General features: G+C 38.7%; 1 protein-coding gene across 1 annotated transcript; it reads left to right on the plus strand.

The window, feature by feature from the left end:
- Nucleotides 1-8,429: 8,429 nt before the first annotated feature.
- Nucleotides 8,430-11,560, plus strand: IL17A (interleukin 17A). The gene is made up of 3 exons (XM_043590509.1): nucleotides 8,430-8,456; nucleotides 9,583-9,785; nucleotides 11,257-11,560. The coding sequence occupies exons 1-3, from the start codon at nucleotides 8,430-8,432 to the stop codon at nucleotides 11,492-11,494; spliced, it is 468 nt and encodes a 155-aa protein (XP_043446444.1). The 3' UTR covers nucleotides 11,495-11,560.
- The last annotated feature ends 10,350 nt before the right edge of the window (nucleotides 11,561-21,910 follow it).

The following is a 21,910-nucleotide window of genomic DNA, read 5'->3' on the forward strand; positions in this document are numbered from 1 at the left end:
AACCCATCCTATTGGGCCTTGTCACTAAGTTGTTTTACTTTTTTAACTCTTGAGTTGGAATTGCTCCCTTCAGGGTCAAGCCATCATCAAAAACAATTGTAGGGGCATCTGGGTGGCTCGGTTGGTGAAGCGTCTGACTCTTGGTTTCAGCTCAGGTTACAGTCTCACAGTGTGTGAGTTCAAGCCCCACATCAGGCTCTGCTGTTAGCACAGAGCCTGCTTGGGATTCTCTCTCTCCCCTCTCTCTCTCTGTCTGCCCCTCCCCTGCTTGCGCTCTCTCTCTCTCTCTCAAAATAAATAAACTTAAAAAAACAATTGTAATTTGCCAGTGTTATGAACTCACAAAGGTCACTCCACTTTTGCAACCAAGCATGTATAAGCCTGTGGGTCTTTCTCTTTCTTTGCTTTTACATCCTGGTAATAGTGGTCTTCAGCTAAATGCAGTAACTTTGGAAGTGTAGAACTCCACAGGAATTCTACCCTGGTCTTAGAGTTGTTACTGCAATGACTACAAGATGTACAGAAATGAAAGAAATAATAAAAACTTAGAAGCCACCAGAATATTTAACAATAGACAATTGGTTAAATGGCCTGCTGTTCATTCATTTCTCAGGATGTAAGTCAATCTGTTTCAAACACACATACACACAAAAGCTTAGAAGAGGGTAAAATGTTTAGAATACATTATAAGGTGAGAAAACGGATTACAAAACAATATTATAATGTGGCCCAATTTCATAAAATAAAATATTTATAGGGTTTTTTTTTAGGTTTATTTATTTATTTTTGTGGGAAGAGTGTGGAGAGAGAGAGAGAATTCATGCTGTCAGTGCGGATCCCAGAGTCCAAGGCTGGGCTCAATCTCAGGAACTGTGAGATCATGACCTGGGCCAAAATCAAGAGTCTGACATTCAACTGACTAAGCCACCCAGGTGCCCCAACTATTTATAGTTTTTTAAATGTATTTTTAAAAACTAGAACAATACAAAAAAAAAACTAGAATACACTTAAAATTATCCCAATTTTTGTATATTCCAAAAGCTTATTTCTAATAATTAGGATTATGGATTAATTTTTACATTTTTCTTTTTGTTTTTCTTCCCTCCCTCACTCCTTTATTTTGTATAACAAATGAATATATATCACATTCATGGTCTGAAAAGAACTGCATGTGAATGTATATTTGTAGAAAGGTATATGATCGATAGATAAATAGATAGGAAGAAAGAAAATACATAGGTAAATATATACAGGATGGTAGGTCTAAGTTAAGTTCCGTACAGTATATGTAAACCTTGAAATTCTTTCATTGTTAGTACAATATGTAAACCAGAAGAACAGATTAATAATTTGTAGCAGGAACTATTCCTTTTCAATAATCAGAATGCCTATGTCTACTATCCAGGGCACTGGTTTCAAGGTTATCTAAGTACCTTAAAAACCTACTTTATTATTAGCCAACAGTTTGGTAAATACAAAATGTGAATAAGGGCCTGTATTACCTTGCATGTCAGCCCCTTGAAAGCAGGTCCTTGTCTGTTTGTACGCTGCTGTGTCTCCAGAGCTTAGCACAGTGCCTGGCACGTAATAGGTGCTCAAGAAACTTTGTTGAATGGAATGGCTATTTCGTCCCGGCCATATGGAACCCTGAAGAAATTCCCCGACTTCCTCACAGAGTGGACATTCAAATGATCAGACAACTAGTATCCCTCAGAACCCGTGCCTCTCTTCTCTCAAAATTTTGACAAATTCTGACAGATTCTCATGCCCTGACATTCTGATAAAGTTAATATTTTACCAACATCCAGTGAGCACTTAATACACACATATATTATCCCACAAATGTTATCTAATTCACTCCTCACAACTCCTTATGAGTCATGGTTTATTGTTATCTCCATTTTTTAGGTATGGAAACTGAGTCTCAGGTGATACAATTTGGCCAAGGGCACACAGCTACTAATGTGGAGCTGAGATCTGATTATAGGAATGTCTAATGTCAAAAACTTGTCCTTTATAAACCCCAAACAAAAACTTTCCTTCAAAATGTAACGATAGGAAAACCTCCATCTCCTCTAAGAAATTAGCAAGCTAGCTTCTTCCTTGCTCATAATGAGAACTACCTAACTGAGCATATCTACTTTTTTTATTTGGCTGCCAGAAAGCTCAGAGGCAAATGAAAACCTCAACTAGAGCAACCATGTTGGTCTTTATTGGACTTACGGACTATGAATTTGGGTTTTCTTTTCCTGGAACTTGGCTTTTGACTCTGTTTCATGGGCCTGACTCATATTTTTATATACTTTATTACTTGAATTTTTGTTATAAATCATCTCAAATTCTTCAGAGCATTTTGGAATAAGGGATGCTGCACCATTATGTATCGATTTTACCATATTTCCAATTCATGGAGCAGCCACCTCACCATACTCTGTATTCCCTAAAGAAGAAAAACCAGTTAGCAATTCATACACTGTATCTTTCCTTTTCAATGCATTCTGTGGTTGTCTCTAAATCACGTTAACTTCAAAATTTCTGAAAAGAAAATAAAGGTGATATCTTGGTAGCCCACCTTCAGTGTGTGTGGTTTTGGTTTGCTTGTTTTAGACCTTACTTTTCAGTGACATCCGTTCAGACTTGAAACTTCAGTCATTTACTGACCTTAATTCTCAGAGTATAAAATGAAGTCAGCATTACCAAAGGGAAGGCTACACATAAAACAAATTTGCATGTGCCTGCTAATGTATAGTTATAGAATTCTAAATTTATTTGTTTGAAAAGAAATGGAAAGTTTTCTGACCCACTTTAAATCAGTGTTTCAGTAAAAAGTTAGTGAGAAACCCATCTAAGGAAGAGGCTTGGTTTCCATGAGGTTAGTAGTTATTACTCAAAGGAGAAATTGACACACTCATATGATGTGTGTGATTGTGGATTTTAGTGTAGGGATTGGGGAAACACTGATAGACTGTGGTTGTTTGAAGATGATGTGAGGTGAGGTGTCTTCCTTCTTACATGGCTTGGTCTCTTACAGAGCTTCCAGGCATTATCTCAGTGCTTTGGGGATGGAAAAGATGTGTAAGAGCAAGTCTCACTTATGAGATAAATGATAAAGTCATTATGCACTATTTGGAAGTTACAGGAACAGAATCAAATATTTCACATGGATAATGTAATCGCTGTTCAATGTTCTTTTGACCAAATAGATTAGGTTTATTTTTTAAAGATGTTCAAACAGTTTTGTGATCTGATTTCCTCAGATAAAAATCGTCTGGTCTGGACTACATGGGACAACATCAAAAACCAACAGTAGAAGAAAATAAGTTACTCAAAGGAGCTGTTCACTTGTATCTTCATTAGGAAGGAACAACTCACCAAGAATTGGAATGACCAATCGTAAAAAAAAATAGAATCCAAATGTTGAAGAGGATTCTGCCTCTCATCTCTCAGCACTCACCAACCCATTAACAATGGCCCTGTCCTCATTGTCAATCATTCCTTCAATCCACCCCGTCATCTAAGGAGGGGAAACTTCCCCACCAGGGATTCCAGAGGAAGCCTGTACCTACCCCTACAGTATTCCCACCCAAATATTCATCATTCAGGATGGCCCTCAGCAACACAGCCATTGTGCATACCTAACTGTGTTATGCTGGAGAGAAACAACAATACTATCAAGCTGATATTAAGATTAATATTTCCTATTTAATAAGTCATGTTAATTTCATATGTAGTGAGTCCTGGTGCTCACAAGACAACAGTTTTAACCTCAAAGCTGAGCCTCTGGTACATAGCACCATTAATATTTGAAATTGGGGATAGATGATCTAGACCTTGATAAGCTAAATCTAAACGTGGATCTTAGTTAAATCCTGACTTTGGCAATTCTCCAAGACCCTCCAGATGACTCCCTATTGCAAACATTCTCTTCCCTTAATATCATATCTTCATTTTAAGTGTCTGATTTTGCTTGCTGTATGCTAGACCATTTTTACAATATCAGCCTCCAGATTTAAAACTCAACGGGATTCTCTGCAGCTACTGTTTCCCTCTCTCAGATCAAAATCAAGAGAAAAGGAGTCTTTCTATTGATGTGCAGGGCATTAAATAAAATGGCATGTACTTCTTTGAATAGCCATTGCCTTTAAATTATAATACACACTTATCACTAATGATGGCACAGTTCCCCCTCCTACACTGAGACAGACTATTGTTATTTTTTTTATTTTAAAAGGCTGTAGAGGGTGCCTGGGTGGCTCAGTCAATTAAGCATCTGACTCTTGGTTTCAGCTCAGGTTGTAATCTCACGGTTCATGAGTTCAAGCCCCACATAGACCTCCACTTGGGATTCTCTCTCTTTGTCCCTCTCTCTTTTCCTCTCTCTCTGCCACTCCCCTGCCCATGCTCTCTCTTTCTCTCTATAACTAAATAAACTATTTAAAAAAGTTTTAAGATAAATAAATAAATACATACATACATAGGCTGTAGAATAGAAATTAAAAAGACTATATCATGGGGCGCCTAGGTGGTTCAGGCAGTTAAGCTTCCAACTTCAGCTCAGGTTATGATCTCATGGTTTGTGAGCTCGAGCCCTGCATCAGGCTCTCTGATGACAGCTCTCTCTCTGCTGCTCCCCCAACTCACACTCTTTCTCTCTCCCAAAAATAAATAAACATTAACAATTTTTTAAAGAATAAAGACTGTATTGTGACAGATGGTAGCTACACTTGTGCTGAGCATAGCATAAGGTATAAATTTATATAAACTTATAGAATCACTATGTTGTACACCTGAAACTAATATAACATTGTGTGTCAATTATACTCAAAAAAATAAAAATAAAAAAGCCCAATGGTATTTCAATGGTAACTTCACCACCTAAGAAAGAATTTTTTCAAAATTAGCTCATTTATTTTATTTTTTAATGACAGATTCAATTTTCCACTACATCTAGACAGAAGACTCCACAATACTCTCTCCTGAATGCAAAAGGAAGAAAATTTTTTTCTACCTCTTGCATTATTCTCTATTGTAAGTAGAAAGAAATACTGTTTTATGTCCTAATAATGTCAAGGAGCATTGAAAATCTTTTCCCTCAGTCAAGAAGCCCACAAACCTTTCCTCAATATCATCTCCTCAAGTGCACATTTGGCTCCCAGGAATATTGTTCAGTCTCCAGCAGCTGCTCTTCTCCTCACCTAGGTCCCAACTCCCAATTTGTAGCTCCCCATGTGTTGTGGACATCTGGTTTCCAAGTCTTCAAAGAAGCAAGACTGAGAAACTTGAAGAAAATCATGAAACAAAATAATCACCCCTAATTTACTGCTCTTATTTGTTCTCCTACTATTTTCCTTGTATTTCCTTGAATTTTCCTTGAAAATTCATAAATAATCAAAGATTACCTGATATAAAAACTCATTCTATCAAGAGGGAAACTAAGCCTCAAAGACATGAGATACCCAAAGGCATGGGTAGTTAATGGGAGAGCCATTGAATACACAAGTGTCTTCTTGTCCAGTGTCCTAGGCATCCTAATTCTCTGTGTAGCATTCCCCCAATCTCAACAGCAACCCAAACCTGAGCCAGCTGCCTCTGTAGACAAATACAGAGGAAGGGCCCTCCCCATTCTTCACACCATCTTTGTGCTTCTGATCATTCCTCCAGGAAGCACAGGCTTTCAGCTCAAGTATGCATCTGGGAAACCAGTGCTACTCAAGACTGGGCATACCCAGCTCTGACCACCACTTCAAAATACACCTTTGTGAAACCTACCTTTTTTTCCCCTTTTTTTTTTATACAGAGAGAGAGAGAGCACACATGAGAACAGGGGAGAGTGTCAGAGGGAGAGAAAATCTTAAGCAGGCACCACATTCAAAGCAGAGTCCTATGCGGGGCTTGATCCCACAACCCTGGGATCATGACCTGAGCTGAAATGAAGAGTCAGACACTCAACCGACTGAGTCACCCAGGTGCTCCTGTTTCCCCATTCTTATTTTAAGAGTTGGCATTTCAAATGATGGCACGCAGGCTGGATTTCATTGGAGGCAGGAAGTAGGGAGAATAGCTAGAGTCAGCTTTCCCCCAATGAAGTATTGGAGGCAGCTCTCCAATACTTTCTCCAGCCAAATAAAACACAGTACAAAATGAAGCAAAAATGACTAGAGATGTATGTATAAGTTATATGTTATGGGAGTTGTTCATTCCAACTAAGGAAATCAAGAAAGACCTCCAGACCTACAAGACACATTTGAACAGGATCTGGAAGGACTAGCAATATTTTGAGGTTGAGAAGAGCATTTTAGAGATAATACCTTAACAAAAAAGCATGTAGACATTAGAAGGAAGACAATCGGGACCCCATGAGCCCAGTTCATACAGCACGGTGGGAGGCAAAGCTACAAAGTTTGCATATCTCAAACACTAACTCAAATACTACTTAAAATGCTCAAGGTTTTGTATTTTGTTCTGTATGCAAGCTAATGGGACAAGAAAAGGCACAATCAGAACCATGCTTTGAGGATTACTGCAGGAATGTTGAAGATGGGTATAAAGCAGCAATTGGGAAGAGCAAAGTTGACTATTAAAATAGTTCAAGTGGGTAAGAGTCTAAGTTAGGAATGGAGCAGTTCTGAGAATAGGGAATAGATGTGAAAGACACAGCAGCTTCTGAGACTGCTACCTGATTACATATAGATGATGAACAGGAAAGCTCATAGTGACTCCATGCCTTCAAGAATAGATGATATCAACACCAGAACTAGGGAAATCAGGAGAAGCTATATCTTCCACTTCTATCTGTATCTGCTTCACTTATCAAGTTCATCTACTGTTGCCACTGAGATCAGCTGCTCGTGGCCTCCCTCACTGATCACTTAGGGTCTACCAAGAAAACAGAAGTGACTTCAGGCATTTGCAATAGAAGAAATTTAATACAAGGAACCAGTTACCATAATAACGGAGACTGATATTAGAGGCTACTACCATCCTAAGGCTAGAGGGATAAAAAGAACAAGCACTGCTCCAGAAGACACAGTAAGTACCCTTTGTTCTTCCCCCCTTTCCTTCTCCCCGTTCCCACTCTTCTGTCCAATTTCCCCTTGGCTGAATCTAGTTGGAAATCAGCTGATAGAAGAGTAAGAAAACAGCTTTTGGGGTCAATCCTCTGAGACACAGAATAGAGCAGAGTAAGGAGGAATGGATCTCAGGGCAAACAGGGCCAAGGTCCAGCAGACTTCTTATATACCCCAATTGTTGAGTTAGGACTGCTAGTGAGCACTGCTACATTATCATGTATAATATGAGATACCAGCTGCAAGGACCTGGGAGCCATCATTCACTTCACTGGGTAGAGGGGGCAGAGAGAGGATGACATGTGGCCAGACACATCTGTACCCCCTGACCCCTCATCTTTATCATCCCCATGCTAGTCTTTATTGTTCCTAAGGGAATGCTATTCTCAAGGACCTGAAATCAAAGTCATTTAATTTAGACTGAAGAGAAAAGGAAGGAGAGAACCATTTCCTTCTCTCTTTCATTTTTATCCTTCCTCTTTCTTCCTTTCCCTTCCTGTCATTCTTTACTCTCCATTGCCGTCCTTATCTCTACTTCCATCACCTTTCTTCAGGCCCTATCTTCACTCTCAACTCCTTCCTTTGTACGGCTATACTCCTCCACTCCTTCATATCCATCTCACTCCTCCTGAAGAATTGCACAAGTTAACAAGTTGCTTGGTAACATGCAGTGTTAGACATGCCTTTAATAGTAAAGCTCATGTCTCTTGAACCTAATTATTAGTTTCCTGATCAGAGTAAACATTCAACAAAGCAGGTGTTAATGCAATGAAATAATATATCCTCCTATCATTAAATTAGTTATTCATTTTTCAATTGTTTGTTTATATGGTGAGACCTTGAGTAGTTTCTACAATGGCCTCCACAATATCTGGCAGTGAATCTGGTGAGGAAAGGAATTATCAAATGGGAAAGCAAGGTACATGATACCAGAAGTCTTGAACGTTGTGTCAAACATTTATTTTCCCATGAGCCATTAAAATAAAGCATAGCTCTTACGGCAGCTTCATATATGGCCATAAATAAATGATAGCAGCTCATAAGTAAAGCATCTTTGCTCAGCTTCTGACAAGTAACAGTTCCTTGAAGACCAAAGACACGAATCTTTCGAAACATGAATTTTTGCCCTTCCGTTTTCCTTCTGAGGTATTACCCGTCATGAAGGGGAGGTTCTTCTCTGACCTCATTTGAGGACGGAACTTTTCACTAAAATGGTGTCACCCTTGAACCCATTTCAACACACCAACGTAGGTGACCACAGAGGAACAAAGTCCTATAAAAAGGGAGAAGCTCGCGCTACATTTTATCCATCTCCCAGCAGGTACAATCTCATCCTTCTCCAGCTAGGTGGAAGAAACTACAATGGCTCCTGGGACAACTTCATCCATGGTGAGTCCTGCACTGATATACAATGCTCTTGCTTATTTGGACCAGATAATATTTCTGGAATGCAGCCATGAAATTCTGGATTCTAACCATGGAGATATACTGCATATATAGGATAGGAAATGAAAGCTTTGGTAGATACTCATCCACTTTATAGCATTTTCAAGGACTGATACACATCAGTTTGAAAGATGAGATTAAAACTGAAAGATAGCTAGATTGGGGCTAAACCACATGAGAAGTGTCACATGATGCTGTGTGGTGAGAAGGAATGTTTATTATAAATCTGCTTTTCTCAGTACAAGGGATTTGATAGAATTCTGCCACAGCATTTTTCTTATTCCAAAATAAAATGGAAGGCCATCCTTGAGGATTTAATTAGTTGCAGGACTGAATTTCCTTCCCATTATCCTGTTATTACACCATAGTCTCATACACCAAACCTATCTATTCTAATAGAGACACATGTTACTATGGTTCAGAGCAAATAGTCTTTATATTTTTGAAATATTTAACTTAAAGCATCTTTTGAAACCCAACTTGATTACAGAATCAATATACGTACATTTAGAAAAACTGGAAAATATACATAAGAAAACGTAAGGGGTAGCAGGGGCCAGTTTGGGGTTGAATGTCTCTGCCCAGCATTTCTCAGGTGAATACTGATACCACACACATTTTTCTACAGCCCTTTCTTTTAAGGGGAACATTGGACTTCACATAGGATTTCACAGAATGCTAGGACAGAGAACAATCATTCAGGAGACAATTTCCTCCCAGAAAATCAAGGCCTTTATTACCCCAGTGACCTGACAGAGATGCATGTACCAACAGCGTGATGACTTGCCATTTTTTACTAAAATTACTGCCAATCAGTAAAAACATGTGTCTCTTCTGAGTCCAAGGAAGACTGTTCAAGACTGGTAAACACTCCATGGTCTTAACCTTAACCTTTGGTCATAATACCAGTTTTTCATCTAACTGATGTGAAAATTTATTATAGATTGTCCTAGAACATAGTATGCTCTCTATGATTAGGAACACAATAATCATCACAATTTGTTAACAAAAACCACACGCTAATCCAATCTCTCTCATGCTATCCACCTCTCTCTTCTTTCCCATTCAGTTCCCATCACTGCTGCCGCTGCTCTGTCTGATGGCTATAGTGAGGACAGGAATAGCATTCCCACAAAATCCAGGATGCCCAACTACCGAGGACAAGAATTTTCCTCAGCATGTGAAGGTCAACTTGAATATTCTTAACGGGAATAAAAGTTCCAGAAGGCCCTTGGATTACTACCGCCGATCCACTTCACCATGGAGCCTGCAGTACGTAATGGTGCCAGATAAAAATCTCTGTATTGTTCTATCTTTTATGCATCAGACTTCCAGTTAAATCACCTTGAGGATGATTTTACTTAGAATCATGAGTCAGATTTGGAAGGGCCATTGTGCAAAGCAACAATTCTCAAATGACATTCTATAGACTTCTTTGACAGAGCGCAGGACCACCTCTCCCAGAGAACACCTATCCATTAGATTTCATTGTCACTGACACCAAAAACCCACCCAAATTAATGGCGGTCCTTATTCTAATATTTAGGACACCCTAAGTCTATTGTTTATTTATTTAAAAAAAATTTTTTTAATGTTTATTTATTTTTGAGACAGGGGGAGACAGAGTGCTAGTGGGGGAGGGGCAGAGAGAGAGGGAGGCACAGAATCTGAAACAGGCTCTGGGCTCTGAGCTGTCAGCACAGAGTCTGATGTGGGGCTTGAACCCACGAACCATGAGATCATGACCTGGGCCGAAGTCGGACGCTTAACCAACTGAGCCACCCAGGTGCCCCTATTGTTTATTTATTTTAAAAAATAGAAATGTATCATAGAAAATTAATGCTTAAATTCTTTTTACCAGAACTACCATTTAAATGATTGGTTGAAAATTACTAGTAATTAACTTGGATTTTTATACCTTTTTTTTTCCTTTTTTTTGGTCATATTAGCAATGGGTTAAGATAGTTTGAATCCCAGTGGGGGAAATAACATGGTGGGTATTTCCACCCCTTTTTGAGTTAGATAGTTTTGTTTTACATCACCAATAGACCTGTATTTGCTGATCTTTAGTACATCTAATATTTGATCCCATAAAGATTAGATACAAAATGTTTTTTAGTGATTCGATTTTATGCAAATAAGCCTCAGTTACATGGTGCCTATAGATTCACCTGACTGTGGGGTTTCTCCTCCTCCCATTACTAAGAATAGTTCAAAAGTCAAAGCAGGTCATTCACTCAGCTAGAGGAGAGAGGGGGAGAAGAGTTTAGAGGGGCTTCAGCTTTTGTTTCCAGCCCTTCAAGTCAGCTCTGGATTCTGTTCCATGACTGTGCTGTCAGATAAAATTTTGATGCCTTCCCTGTTTCAAAGATAGACTTCATGAAGTGAGATTAATGGCTATCTTATTTCTAAATGATTCCATTGGTCTTTGTCTATCAGATTTACCTTAAGAAATCATCTTTTATATCAAACTTAAATCCTTTCTGCAGTCTCAGCCTATCTTATTTGGTTCATTCTTCAAAGAAACTGGGAAACACTGATCATGCTATTCCTTAACATTTCACGTGCTTAAAAATCTAACTTTTCCCCAAACTGTTTTTTCAGACTGGCAGCACTCAGGGAATTTGCAGTGCCTGTAATTTGTCACCTTGTGAATTTGCCTCCCTTTGTCTATCCCTAGTTTATTTCCTTCCTGCTGCTTTGCCAGGTATTCACTTTCTTCCTTGCATTTGTCTCCCTGCAGCCGGAATGAGGACCCTGAGAGATACCCTTCTGTGATCTGGGAAGCCAAGTGCCTCCACTGGGGCTGTGTCAATACTGAAGGGAAGGAAGACCACCACATGAACTCCGTCCCCATCCAGCAGGAGATCTTGGTTCTGCGAAGGGAGTCTCGGCACTGTCCCCACTCCTTCCAGCTGCAGAAGATGCTGGTGACGGTGGGCTGCACCTGTGTCACCCCCATTGTTCGCCACGTGGTATAAGAGTTTCCTGTCTAGCCCCAGCTCCCAGACTAGTTAGGCTTTCTGGGGAGTAGACCCAGCCCCATTTCTGACCAAACTCATGAGGGAAATTTGCCGAAAGAGCAAAACTTAAACTAGTTCATCCATTGAAGTTTCAGAGGTAACACTTTTGTCCAGAGATAGAATCTGAATGATCATTCCCTCTCCCTAAAGATGGGAGTTTTGACTGAGTAACAATTTACTTTTTGTTTGCTTTTCTAAGGGCTTTAAGTTATTTGTGTGTTTAATAGACCCTGAGATAACTTTGGGGTAGAAGATTCCATTTTAATGAATTACATGCCTTATTTTGTATTTTATTTAAGAAAGGTTTCAGACTTGGGAATTTATTATTTAAAAGGTAAGACTTTTATTTATATGAACTATTTATGGATCTATTTATGTTTCTTAAATCTTTAGAGAAAGGTGAAATAGTGTGATTACCTGTTCTGTCTAGGGAAATCCTACAGAGAGTTAATGGCATTTGAAAAATTTCTGATTTTGTACTACATATGGATATAGGATTTTCTCCTCTTTGTGTCTTAGGAATGCATGAGATGGCTGGAAAAAAAAAAACCCAAACCTAGTTTATATTTATTAACTTAATTTTGTAAATTATTGAGGTTTCACAAGAGAGATGGCAAAGTCTGACTCTGCTCTGCTAAACCCTTGTAATAAAAAATTTTTGTAATAAATTTGGGAAGAAAATTTGTCTCCTTATTTTTTCTCATTAACAGTACTTGAGAGAGCTCAGCTCTTTCCCATTTGAAAGAGTATGGAAATTTGCCGAAAGAGCAAAACAAAGCATGCCTTTGAGTAATAGCATCCCATCTACCCCAAGTTCAAGTACTCAATTTTATAAGCCTTCCAGACAATAGAGGACTGAGGCTTTCATACTATTAGCCCATGCTATGGACACGAACATTCCAAAATGAATTTAGCAAATAAAAATAATGGCTCTGGGAAAAGGGCCCGTCATTATTAAAGATCTTACTGAGAAAAGACAAGACCCTCCCAAAACTATGACCTGAGATTTTAGGACAGGAAAACTTAGGGTAAAATAGCCAGAAAGGGAAAGGTTATGACCTGAGGTCCCCAAGTGGAGAAAAACACATATTTTAAAACCATGCTGGGAGCTTCTGACCAAAAGCAAACTCCCTCAGGCTTAAGGTTTTTCTTAAGAATGTAACTGACACTGGGGAGCCTGGGTGGCTCAGTCGGTTGGGCATCCGACTTCAGCTCAGGTCATGATCTCACAGTCTGTGAGTTCGAGCCTCACCTTGGACTCTGTGCTGACCACTCAGCGCCTGGAGCCTGCTTCAGATTCTGTGTCTCCCTCTCTCTCTGCCCCTCCCCTGCTCATGCTCTGTCTCTCTCTGTCTCAAAAATAAATAAAAACATTTAGAAAAAAAAAAAAAAGAATGTAACTGACACTACTTACTCCCCCTCAGAATCCCCTCAGGAACTTGACAAAAGACCTAACTAAAAATAAGTTAGTAGACTATAAAACGTATGACCCACAAGTAACAGTATGGCCATAGACTACCCCTCATACCACAGACTACCCCTCAAACAATGGAAATGAGCTAATTAAAAAGGAATAACTAAGCATTTAGAGTTACCTAGGCAATAAGGATAGAACTTGAGAAGGAACAGGGAGAAGGGAAGGGGGGTTGACTGGAACGTTATAAAACAAAGTCCCTTGCCTATAGTTCACAGGCATTCACTTTCGAATGTTCCCTCTCTGCAAAAAGGGCTTTCATACAATCTTACTTTCTAATCTTATACTCTAATAAACTTTTGCCTGCTGCTCATTTTATTGTGTGTCTACCTCTTGATTCTTGGAAACGGTGAGACCAGTCACCCTGGACACTGAGGTCAAGAATCCTGAGACAGTTTGACAGGAAGGAGGGAGTGTTGGGAGAAGACATGTTTCCAGACTAGAATCTCCAATCTCTCCCCAGACTCAGGCTTCTTTTGAAGATTAATGCCAACTAGAGATCTAGAGAGGAATATTTTTCTCTTCCTCAGGCCACACCCCAGGACTAATCCTCCTGCTCCTGGCCTCTGATCCATCGCTCCCCAGGACACAGAAAAAAGCCACTGGAGGCAAAACAAACTTCAAGTATGAGAAATGATGAGCCCAAGTAAAATAAAAACTAAATCATATTCAATTCCAGAGTAGTTTCAGGTTTCATCACCCTGTCCCCACATCATGGCCCAGTGCACTGCCCTACTTCTGGAGGCCTCTGGAAATTCTCAGGCCAGTCCAACTGATTGGGTTTTGGAGTGGTAGTGGGGGTCCAGAGCTGACAGCCAAGAAAGAATTCATGAGATGTCTTTGGTGCAAAAAAAAGTGATTTTATTAAACCACGGGGACAGCACCCATGGGCAGAAAGCTGCACTGGTTATATACTATGGAGTTGGGGGAGATAAAGTCAAGAGGAAGTTTCTTAAAGGGATTTTCATATCCTAAAGAAAACTCACAGATTACCAGAGGCCTAGCTATTGTCAAGCTAAAATTGTTTTTCTCTCTAGCAAAACATTAAGACAATAGGGAATTCCTGGAGATTAGGCTACTGATAAGACTACCCCCAGACTCTGTTTTGTTTAGTAAGCAATTAGGTAATTAATAAGAGGTACTTTTATAGAAACAAGAAAAATATAGGTTAATGGATAGAGTAAATTACAAACCCAGTGTCTGCCAATGAGAAGATTCTTAGATGTCAGGCTTGAAGGGTCTTCGGATGGAGTTGGAACAGGTAGGAGGAATCAGATGGGGTTTTCTGGTTTGTAATTCAAATGTCTGTAGTGATCCTTTTGAATGGCCCACTGTAAGAAGGAATTATTAGGATAAATTGGAGAAAGGAGAATGGAAAAGAAAGGTACAGCCTTTATTTTTGTTTGAAGAGAAGTTTGAGGTTCACAGGAATAAGAAGGCACATTAGTTTGTTCATTGATTTCCTGTGAAGGAGGTACAAGTTTAATTCTTTTTTTTTTTAATTTTTTTTTCAACATTTATTTATTTTTGGGACAGAGAGAGACAGAGCATGAACGGGGGAGGGGCAGAGAGAGAGGGAGACACAGAATCGGAAACAGGCTCCAGGCTCTGAGCCATCAGCCCAGAGCCTGACGCGGGGCTCGAACTCACGGACCGCGAGATCGTGACCTGGCTGAAGTCGGACGCTTAACCAACTGCGCCATCCTGGCGCCCCTACAAGTTTAATTCTTGATATGAGCCCATGAAGAGTGTCCCTCTAACTCTAATGCAGTGGGAATACATAATAAGAACGGGTAGGGGCCCCTGCATTTTGGAATTAATCCCCTGCTGTATTAAACTTTTGAACCATGCTTCCTGGGTTTATATGCAGTGGGTTTCTAGCAACTGTCAGATCAGGTTTAGGGAAGACATGGTTTGCATATTCACTTAGAAATTTATGAATTAACCCGACCTCAAGCAAGTAATTTAATAAAGCACTATAGTCTTTATCTATTGATAGATCTATGGTGAGAAAAGGCTTTTCATATACAATTGTTGGGGGAATCTATCCCATTTTTCAGTTGTTTAAATACGCATATGCCCATGCGGTCCTGTTATTATCCCCACAGAATAACAAGCAAGAAGATTGTCCATACCTGTGCTATTGTGACAAATTTTCTGAAGTTTACCTCAGGTTGTTCAGGTTAGGCAAACATTTATACACAATCAAAGCTAAAATTTAACATCCATAAAGGTGCATACCTTTTCTCCCTTTTAGGGAGATAGCCAAATCAAGACTAATTCATTTGCAAAACAAGTCAAGTTTTAACTTGGCATAATTATTTACATAAGCTCAGCAAGAACAGCAATTGTTCATATAGATCTTCCACAATTTGCTTTGCTGAAACTTTTTATAAAGAATCTAGATTAAATGTTTAGTAGCCTCTCCAGGCCAGAAACCAAGAGAAGTACTTGCCATCAAACATGCCTGAAATACCTGCTGATTTAGACGAATTCCTCTTCTCAAGGTCCCTAAACATGCTGAGGTCCCTGCACCTGCCACAAAGTGACATTCTTTACTCACCTGGTAAAGCTGATGGGAATTCTAAGCAAGGTATCAGGCCAACATTTCCAAGGGGCTTTCTTGGTTTGATGCTTCAAAAAAGTCAATCTTCGTTCCTTAAAGCTATATGGTCATATCTGAATCTATGCATGTCTCTCAAATAACATTCCAGTCAAAGACTTGGTAAAATAACCAGTATTTCCAATGGTATCCTGTTTCAGGGAGAACATATTCTTATTAAACTTATGCAAGTAACTGTAATTGCCATGAAAGAAAGAATACTCACTTAAGAGTTTTTGAATTTCAGAGGGTTTAGGTAGAAAAGTTAAACACTTCAGTTTGTTTACAAATAAATACTTTATTACATTTCTGTGTGTCACAGATATCTTAAAAGAAAATTTTCTTTATCTAGAAGAGCAAACATTACAGAACCAGCAATACTTTATTTTTTTATCTTTATTTTTCTTTGTACTTTATTTATTTATTTATTTATTTATTTATTTATTTAATTTTTAATTTAAATCTGGGGAGCATGTGTGGCTCAGTCGGTTAAGCATCTGACTTCAGCTCAGGTCATAATCTCTCAGTCTGGTCCATGAGTTCAAACCCCACGTCAGGCTCTGTGCTGACCTCTTAGAGCCTGGAGCCTGCTTCAGATTCTGTGTCTCCTTCTCTTTCTGTCCCTCCCCCAAAATAAATAAAAACACTATTCAAAATTTTTTTTAATAAAATAAAACTTAAATCCAAGTTAGTTCACATACAATGTAACAATGATTTCAGGAATAGAATTTAGTGATTCATCACTTACAAGTGGCTCATCCCAACAAATGCCCTTCTTAATGCCTATCACCCATTTAGCCCATCCCATAATGCAACACCCCTCCAACAACCCTCAGTTTGTTCTCTGTATTTAAGAGTCTCTTATGGTTTGTCTCCCTCTCTAGTTTTATCTTATTTTTGCTTCCCTTCCCCTATGTTCATCTGTTTTGTTTCTTAAATTCCACATATGAGTGAGGTCATGTATTTGTCTTTCTCTGACTTATTTTGCTTAGCGTAACACTCTAGTTCCATCCATGTTGTTGCAAATGGCAAGATTTCATTCTTTTTCATTGCTGAGTAACATTCCAGTGTGTGTGTGTGTGTGTGTGTGTCTGTGTCTGTGTGTGTGTGTGTGTGTCTGTGTGTGTGTATACACCACATTTTCTTTATTCATTCATCAGTTGATGGACGTTTGGGCTCTTTCCATACTTTGGCTATTGTCGATACTGCTGCTATAAACATTGGGGTGCACATGCCCCCTTTGAATCAGCACTCCTGTATCCTTTGGATAAGTACCTAGCAGTGCAATTGCTGGGTTGTAGAGTAGTTCTATTTTTAAGTTTTTGAGGAACCTCCATACTGTTTTCCAGAGTGGCTGCACCAGTTTGCATTCCCACCAGCAGTGTAAAAGTGTTCCTCTTTCTCCACATCCTTGCCAACATCTGTTGTTGCCTGAATTGTTAATTTTAGCCATTCTGACAGGTGTAAGGTGGTATCTCATTGTGGCTTTGATTTGTATTTCCCTGATGATGAGTGCTGTTGAGCATTTTTTCATGTGTCTGTTAATCATCTGGATGTCTTCTTTGGATAAGTGTCTATTCTTCACTGGATTGTTTTTTGGGTGTTGAGTTTGATAAGTTCTTCATAGATTTTGGATACTAACCCTTTATCTGGTATGTCATTTGCAAATATCTTCTCCCATTACATCAGTTGCCTTTTAGTTTTGCTGATTGTTTCCTTTGCTGTGCAGAAACTTTTTATCTTAATGACCTCTTGATGAGGTCCCAATAGTTCATTTTTGCTTTTGTTTCCCTTGCCTCTGGAGACATGTCAAGTAAAAAGTTACTGTGGTTGAGGTCAAAGAGGTTGTTACTTATTTTCTCCTCTAGGATTTTGATGGCTTCCTGTCTTATGTTTACATCTTTTATCCATTTTGAGTTTATTTTTGTGTATGGTATAAGAGAGGGGTCCAGGTTCATTCTTCTGCATGTCGCTATCCAGTTTTCCCAACACCATTTGCTGAAGAGACTGTCTTTTTTCCACTGGATATTCTTTCCTGCTTTGTCAAAGGTTAGTTGGCCATCCATTTGTGGGTGCATTTCTGGGTTCTCTATTCTGAGAACCAGCAATACTTTAAAGCAAGTGTCACAAAAACTATAATCTTCCTCAGTTCATTGATTTTTTAAATTTTTATTTTATTTGTTTTTGAGAGAGAGAGAGAGAGAGCAAGCAGGGGAGGGACAGAAAAAGAGAGGAGGACAGAAGATCCCAAGTGGACTCCACTACAACAGCAGAGAGACAGATGTGGGGGTTGAACTCACGAATCGTGAAATTATGACCTGAGCTGAAACCAAGAGTTGGACACTTAACCAACAGAATCATTTTGTTCAGTTCATTTAGTTCAATATTCCTAATTTTTGTCCAGTGAATGCAGTTTTTTAGTTCTGGAAATTCTTACTCATTTTAATTTAAGGATTTTAAAGATCTCAAGTTCCTGTATTTATCTTAAAGATCCTTTTTATAAATCTCCTTGAAGATGAAACATGTTTTGTAAGAGCTTCAGAACAGTAACTATAAATAAATGACTCAAAAATGGACTTGGGTAACAATGTAATATGAGAGTTCATTATGATGCAATTGACGAGGTAATCCAGTCATTTCTGTGACACATAATACTTCGATAATCAGAATATCAAGTGATGACCTTACACCCAAACATATTAAGACTTTAGGAACTGCACATATATTTGAGCAGTTATAGCATTTACCCAAACAATATACCCTAAAGCTTACCATTATTTGTTTGTCAGTGTTTCCAGAGTAACTCAACATACCAAAAAAAGACCTAACTGGTCAAAAAGACTTCATTACAATTTAAATATTGGAAAAGTTTGTTAAAACCTTAGAAAGCTATAAAGCACATGACTGGGGGCGCCTGGGTGGCTTGGTCGGTTAAGCATCCGACTTCGGCTCAGGTCATGATCTCACGGTCGGTGAGTTCGAGCCCCACGTCGGGCTCTGTGCTGACAGCTCAAAGCCTGGAGCCTGTTTCAGATTCTGTGTTTTCCTCTCTCTCTGACCCTCCCCCGTTCATGCTCGGTCTCTCTGTCTCAAAAATAAATAAACGTTAAAAAAAATTAAAAAAAAAAAAAGCACATGCCTGAATAGGATTATAGATCATTATAAAACTGAAACCTTAATTATTTATTTAACCAAGGTGGCAATAAGAGATTCCAAAGGCAAATATGTAGGATTATATAGTTGTTAGCAAAACTTAGCTCCTTTAACATTGAGAAATTTTAACTAAGTAATCAAAGACCTGACAAAGACAAAACACGAGCTTTGGTTTTCTGGCTGACAAAAGAGAAAAGACCTCTGTTTACGTTTTCAGGAACAGACCAACAATCCAAGAAAACTTTTTTTTTTTTTAACACAGAAAAGCAGAATTTCAACCTTATATCTATTTTAGAGGCACCTGGGTGGCTCAGTCGGTTAAGCTCCGACTCTTGATTTTGACTCAGGTCGTGATCTTAATGCTCCTGAGTTTGAGCCTCCCATTGGGCTCTGTGCTAGCAGTGTGGAGCCTGCTTGTAATTCTCTCTCTCTTATTCTCTCTGCCTCCCCACTTGTGCTCTCTCTCTTTCTCCCTCTCTCTCTCAAATAAACTTTTTTAAAAATCTTTAAAAAAAATCCATTTTAACCTAGTCCTTCCTGAAAAAAATAAAATAAAATCCATTTTAAATGAGACCATCCTGACCACACATAAAATTCTTTTCCAATGATTTCCGGTCACAAACCTTCTACGGCTTTCCTTTGCAGTCAAATTTTGTCCCCAGTCATTTCTCTCCAAACAATCCATCTCACTTGGGACAAAATTACTTTCTTTTACCTTCGTCAAAAATGTATTCCCATGCCTTATATCTTTCTTACACGTCTCCTACTTTTTACATGGAGTTGTTTCCTTTGTCTCCATCAGTTTTTAACTACATTTAGCATAATTTTAACTCTTGGAAACCCTAGTCTCCAGTGGAAACTAAGTAGTAATCAATTGTAAACTGTTACACCAAAATCTTTAGAGGGCAAATTCATGAATCAAGCACAAAGCAGGTTTTCCAACAGACCAAAATATCCTTAATTTCTCTGCGATAAGAACTCAAAAGTACAAACATATGTTTGGTAATCAATGCTTTAACATCTTATCCTGTTGGAAAAGACCTAGAATGTCCAATGAATTCAATCTTGTTTATCATGCAAGAAAAACTTTAAAGTTCCAGGTTACTGAAGACTTTGAAAGCAATCTTAACAATTAACCACAAAAACATTGAGACAGACAAAATTAACCATTATTTTAAGTCATCTTTTTGCTAACAAATTGGAACAGAGATAACGTGAACTAATTTGACCTTCAGCAAACCTAGATAGAATAAAATGTTTCATTATCAATGCCGATAACTTCTCAGCAACTCCCCCATGCCTTATGACAAAGCACAAACTCTCTTGCATGACATAAATGATCCTCCATAACCTCGCCCAGCCCACTTCTCACCAGGCTCCAAAGCATTTTATCCCTCTCCACCACCAGTACTCAATGCCATGCATAACAGTTTCCCACATCTGGGGCTTTACCTATGCTTCTTTCTTATCTGGAATTTCCTTCTTGGTCTTCCCATTTCTCATCACTATTAAAAGGGTGTAAATATCTCTGAAGATAAGGTATGAAAAACTATTCTTAACAAACTCCCAGGAGGTACATTCTGTCTGGTAACCATCTACAGACCAGCCTTTGAGAACAACTGTTGGAGAAGACCAATTTGAGATGTTCTCTGGGAATGCAGATGAAGCGTACCAAAGAAACAAATAGATTATAAATACAAATTGATAGTAGTAATAAAAGATAGAGAGCAGAGACAAAATATGTGAACAACAAATAAGAAACCTGGACAGATTAAACAGATACAATAAAGAAAGTTTTAATAGGATAAAAGATTCCATGGCTGGGGAAATTTTTTTAAAGTGAATCTGAGGGGTACCTGAGTGGCTCAGATGGTTAAGTGGATGACTTTTTTTTTTTAATGTTTATTTAGTTTTGAGAGAGAGAGAGAGAGAGAGAGAGAATGAACAGGGGAGGATCAAAGAGATAGGGAGACACAGAACCAAAAGCAGGCTCCAAGCTGTCAGCACAGAGCCCAACACGGGGCTTGAACTCACAAACTGTGAGATCATGACCTGAGCCTAAGTCAGATGCTTACCTGACTGAGCCACCCAGGCACCCCAGAAGCTAACTCTTGATTTCAGCTCAGGTCATCAGTTTGTGAGTTCAAGTCCTGTGCCTGGTTCTGCACTAACAGCTTGGAGCCTTCTTGGGATTCTCTATTTCTCTCTCTGCCCTTCCTGGGCTGGTACTCTCTCACTCTTAAAATAAATAAATAAATAAACTTTAAAAAAATAATAAAGTGAATCTGAAAACTAGGTTTAGACTAAATTAATTAAAAGAGACCATACTCAAATATATTGAACTACTTGTTTGTTTGTTTAAGAATAAAAAAGGTATAAGACTCAGAGCCAGGAGGAAAATATAAAATACCAAATCAGGAATCAAAATTATTTTGATGTCAGACTTTCCCACATAAAACACCAGGAAATAATGAAGTAAAATCTACAAAACACTGAGGGAGAGAAAGTATAGGTCACACAGTGCTTGCTCAGGCAACTTTTCTTTGACCACCAACTGATAAATTTGTGAAATCTTATTGAGTTCTACACTTATGAGTTGTACATTTCTCCATATATATGTAATGACTGACATAAATTTTGCTTAAAAAAAAAGAACAATGTTTAGCACATGAAGTTTCTCAATAAATAATTGTCACATAAAAGAATAAATGACTCAACCAAAAACTATCAAATAACATTCTGTAAAGTTAACAGAAAGACTTTCTCAAGTATGTGAGGACAGAAGAAAATGTGGGCACTCTTCTTGGTAAAAACAGTATTCATAAATACACGTTAGGGGCTCCTGGGTGGGTCAGTTGATTGAGCGGCCGACTCTTGACTTTGGCTCAGGTCACGATCTCATAGTCAGGTGATTGCACCCCACGTCTGGCTCTATGCTGACATTGTGGAGCATGCTTGGGATTCTCTCTTCTCTCTGCCCTTTCCCTGCTTGCATTTTCTCTCTCTCTCTCTCTCTCTCTCTCTCTCTCTCTCTCAATGCATAAACATTAAAAAAAAAAAAGAAATGCTTTAGTTGATCGAGAGATGAACCAAAGCTAAGAATTTAAGAATGGGCACCTTTGTCTTTACATTCCTGGTATCCTGG

Source organism: Prionailurus bengalensis, chromosome B2 (genome assembly GCF_016509475.1).
Source record: "Prionailurus bengalensis isolate Pbe53 chromosome B2, Fcat_Pben_1.1_paternal_pri, whole genome shotgun sequence".
NCBI classification, from domain to species: Eukaryota; Metazoa; Chordata; class Mammalia; order Carnivora; family Felidae; genus Prionailurus; species Prionailurus bengalensis.

What these genes read in the sequence shown, in the direction of transcription:
- IL17A (XM_043590509.1), top strand. Translation starts at nt 8,430, where the DNA reads ATGGCTCCTGGGACAACTTCATCCATG. An exon ending in CTGGGACAACTTCATCCATG is followed by an intron (nt 8,457 to 9,582) that starts GTGAGTCCTGCA and finishes TTTCCCATTCAG; the next exon opens with TTCCCATCACTGCTGCCGCT. An exon ending in ACTTCACCATGGAGCCTGCA is followed by an intron (nt 9,786 to 11,256) that starts GTACGTAATGGT and finishes GTCTCCCTGCAG; the next exon opens with CCGGAATGAGGACCCTGAGA.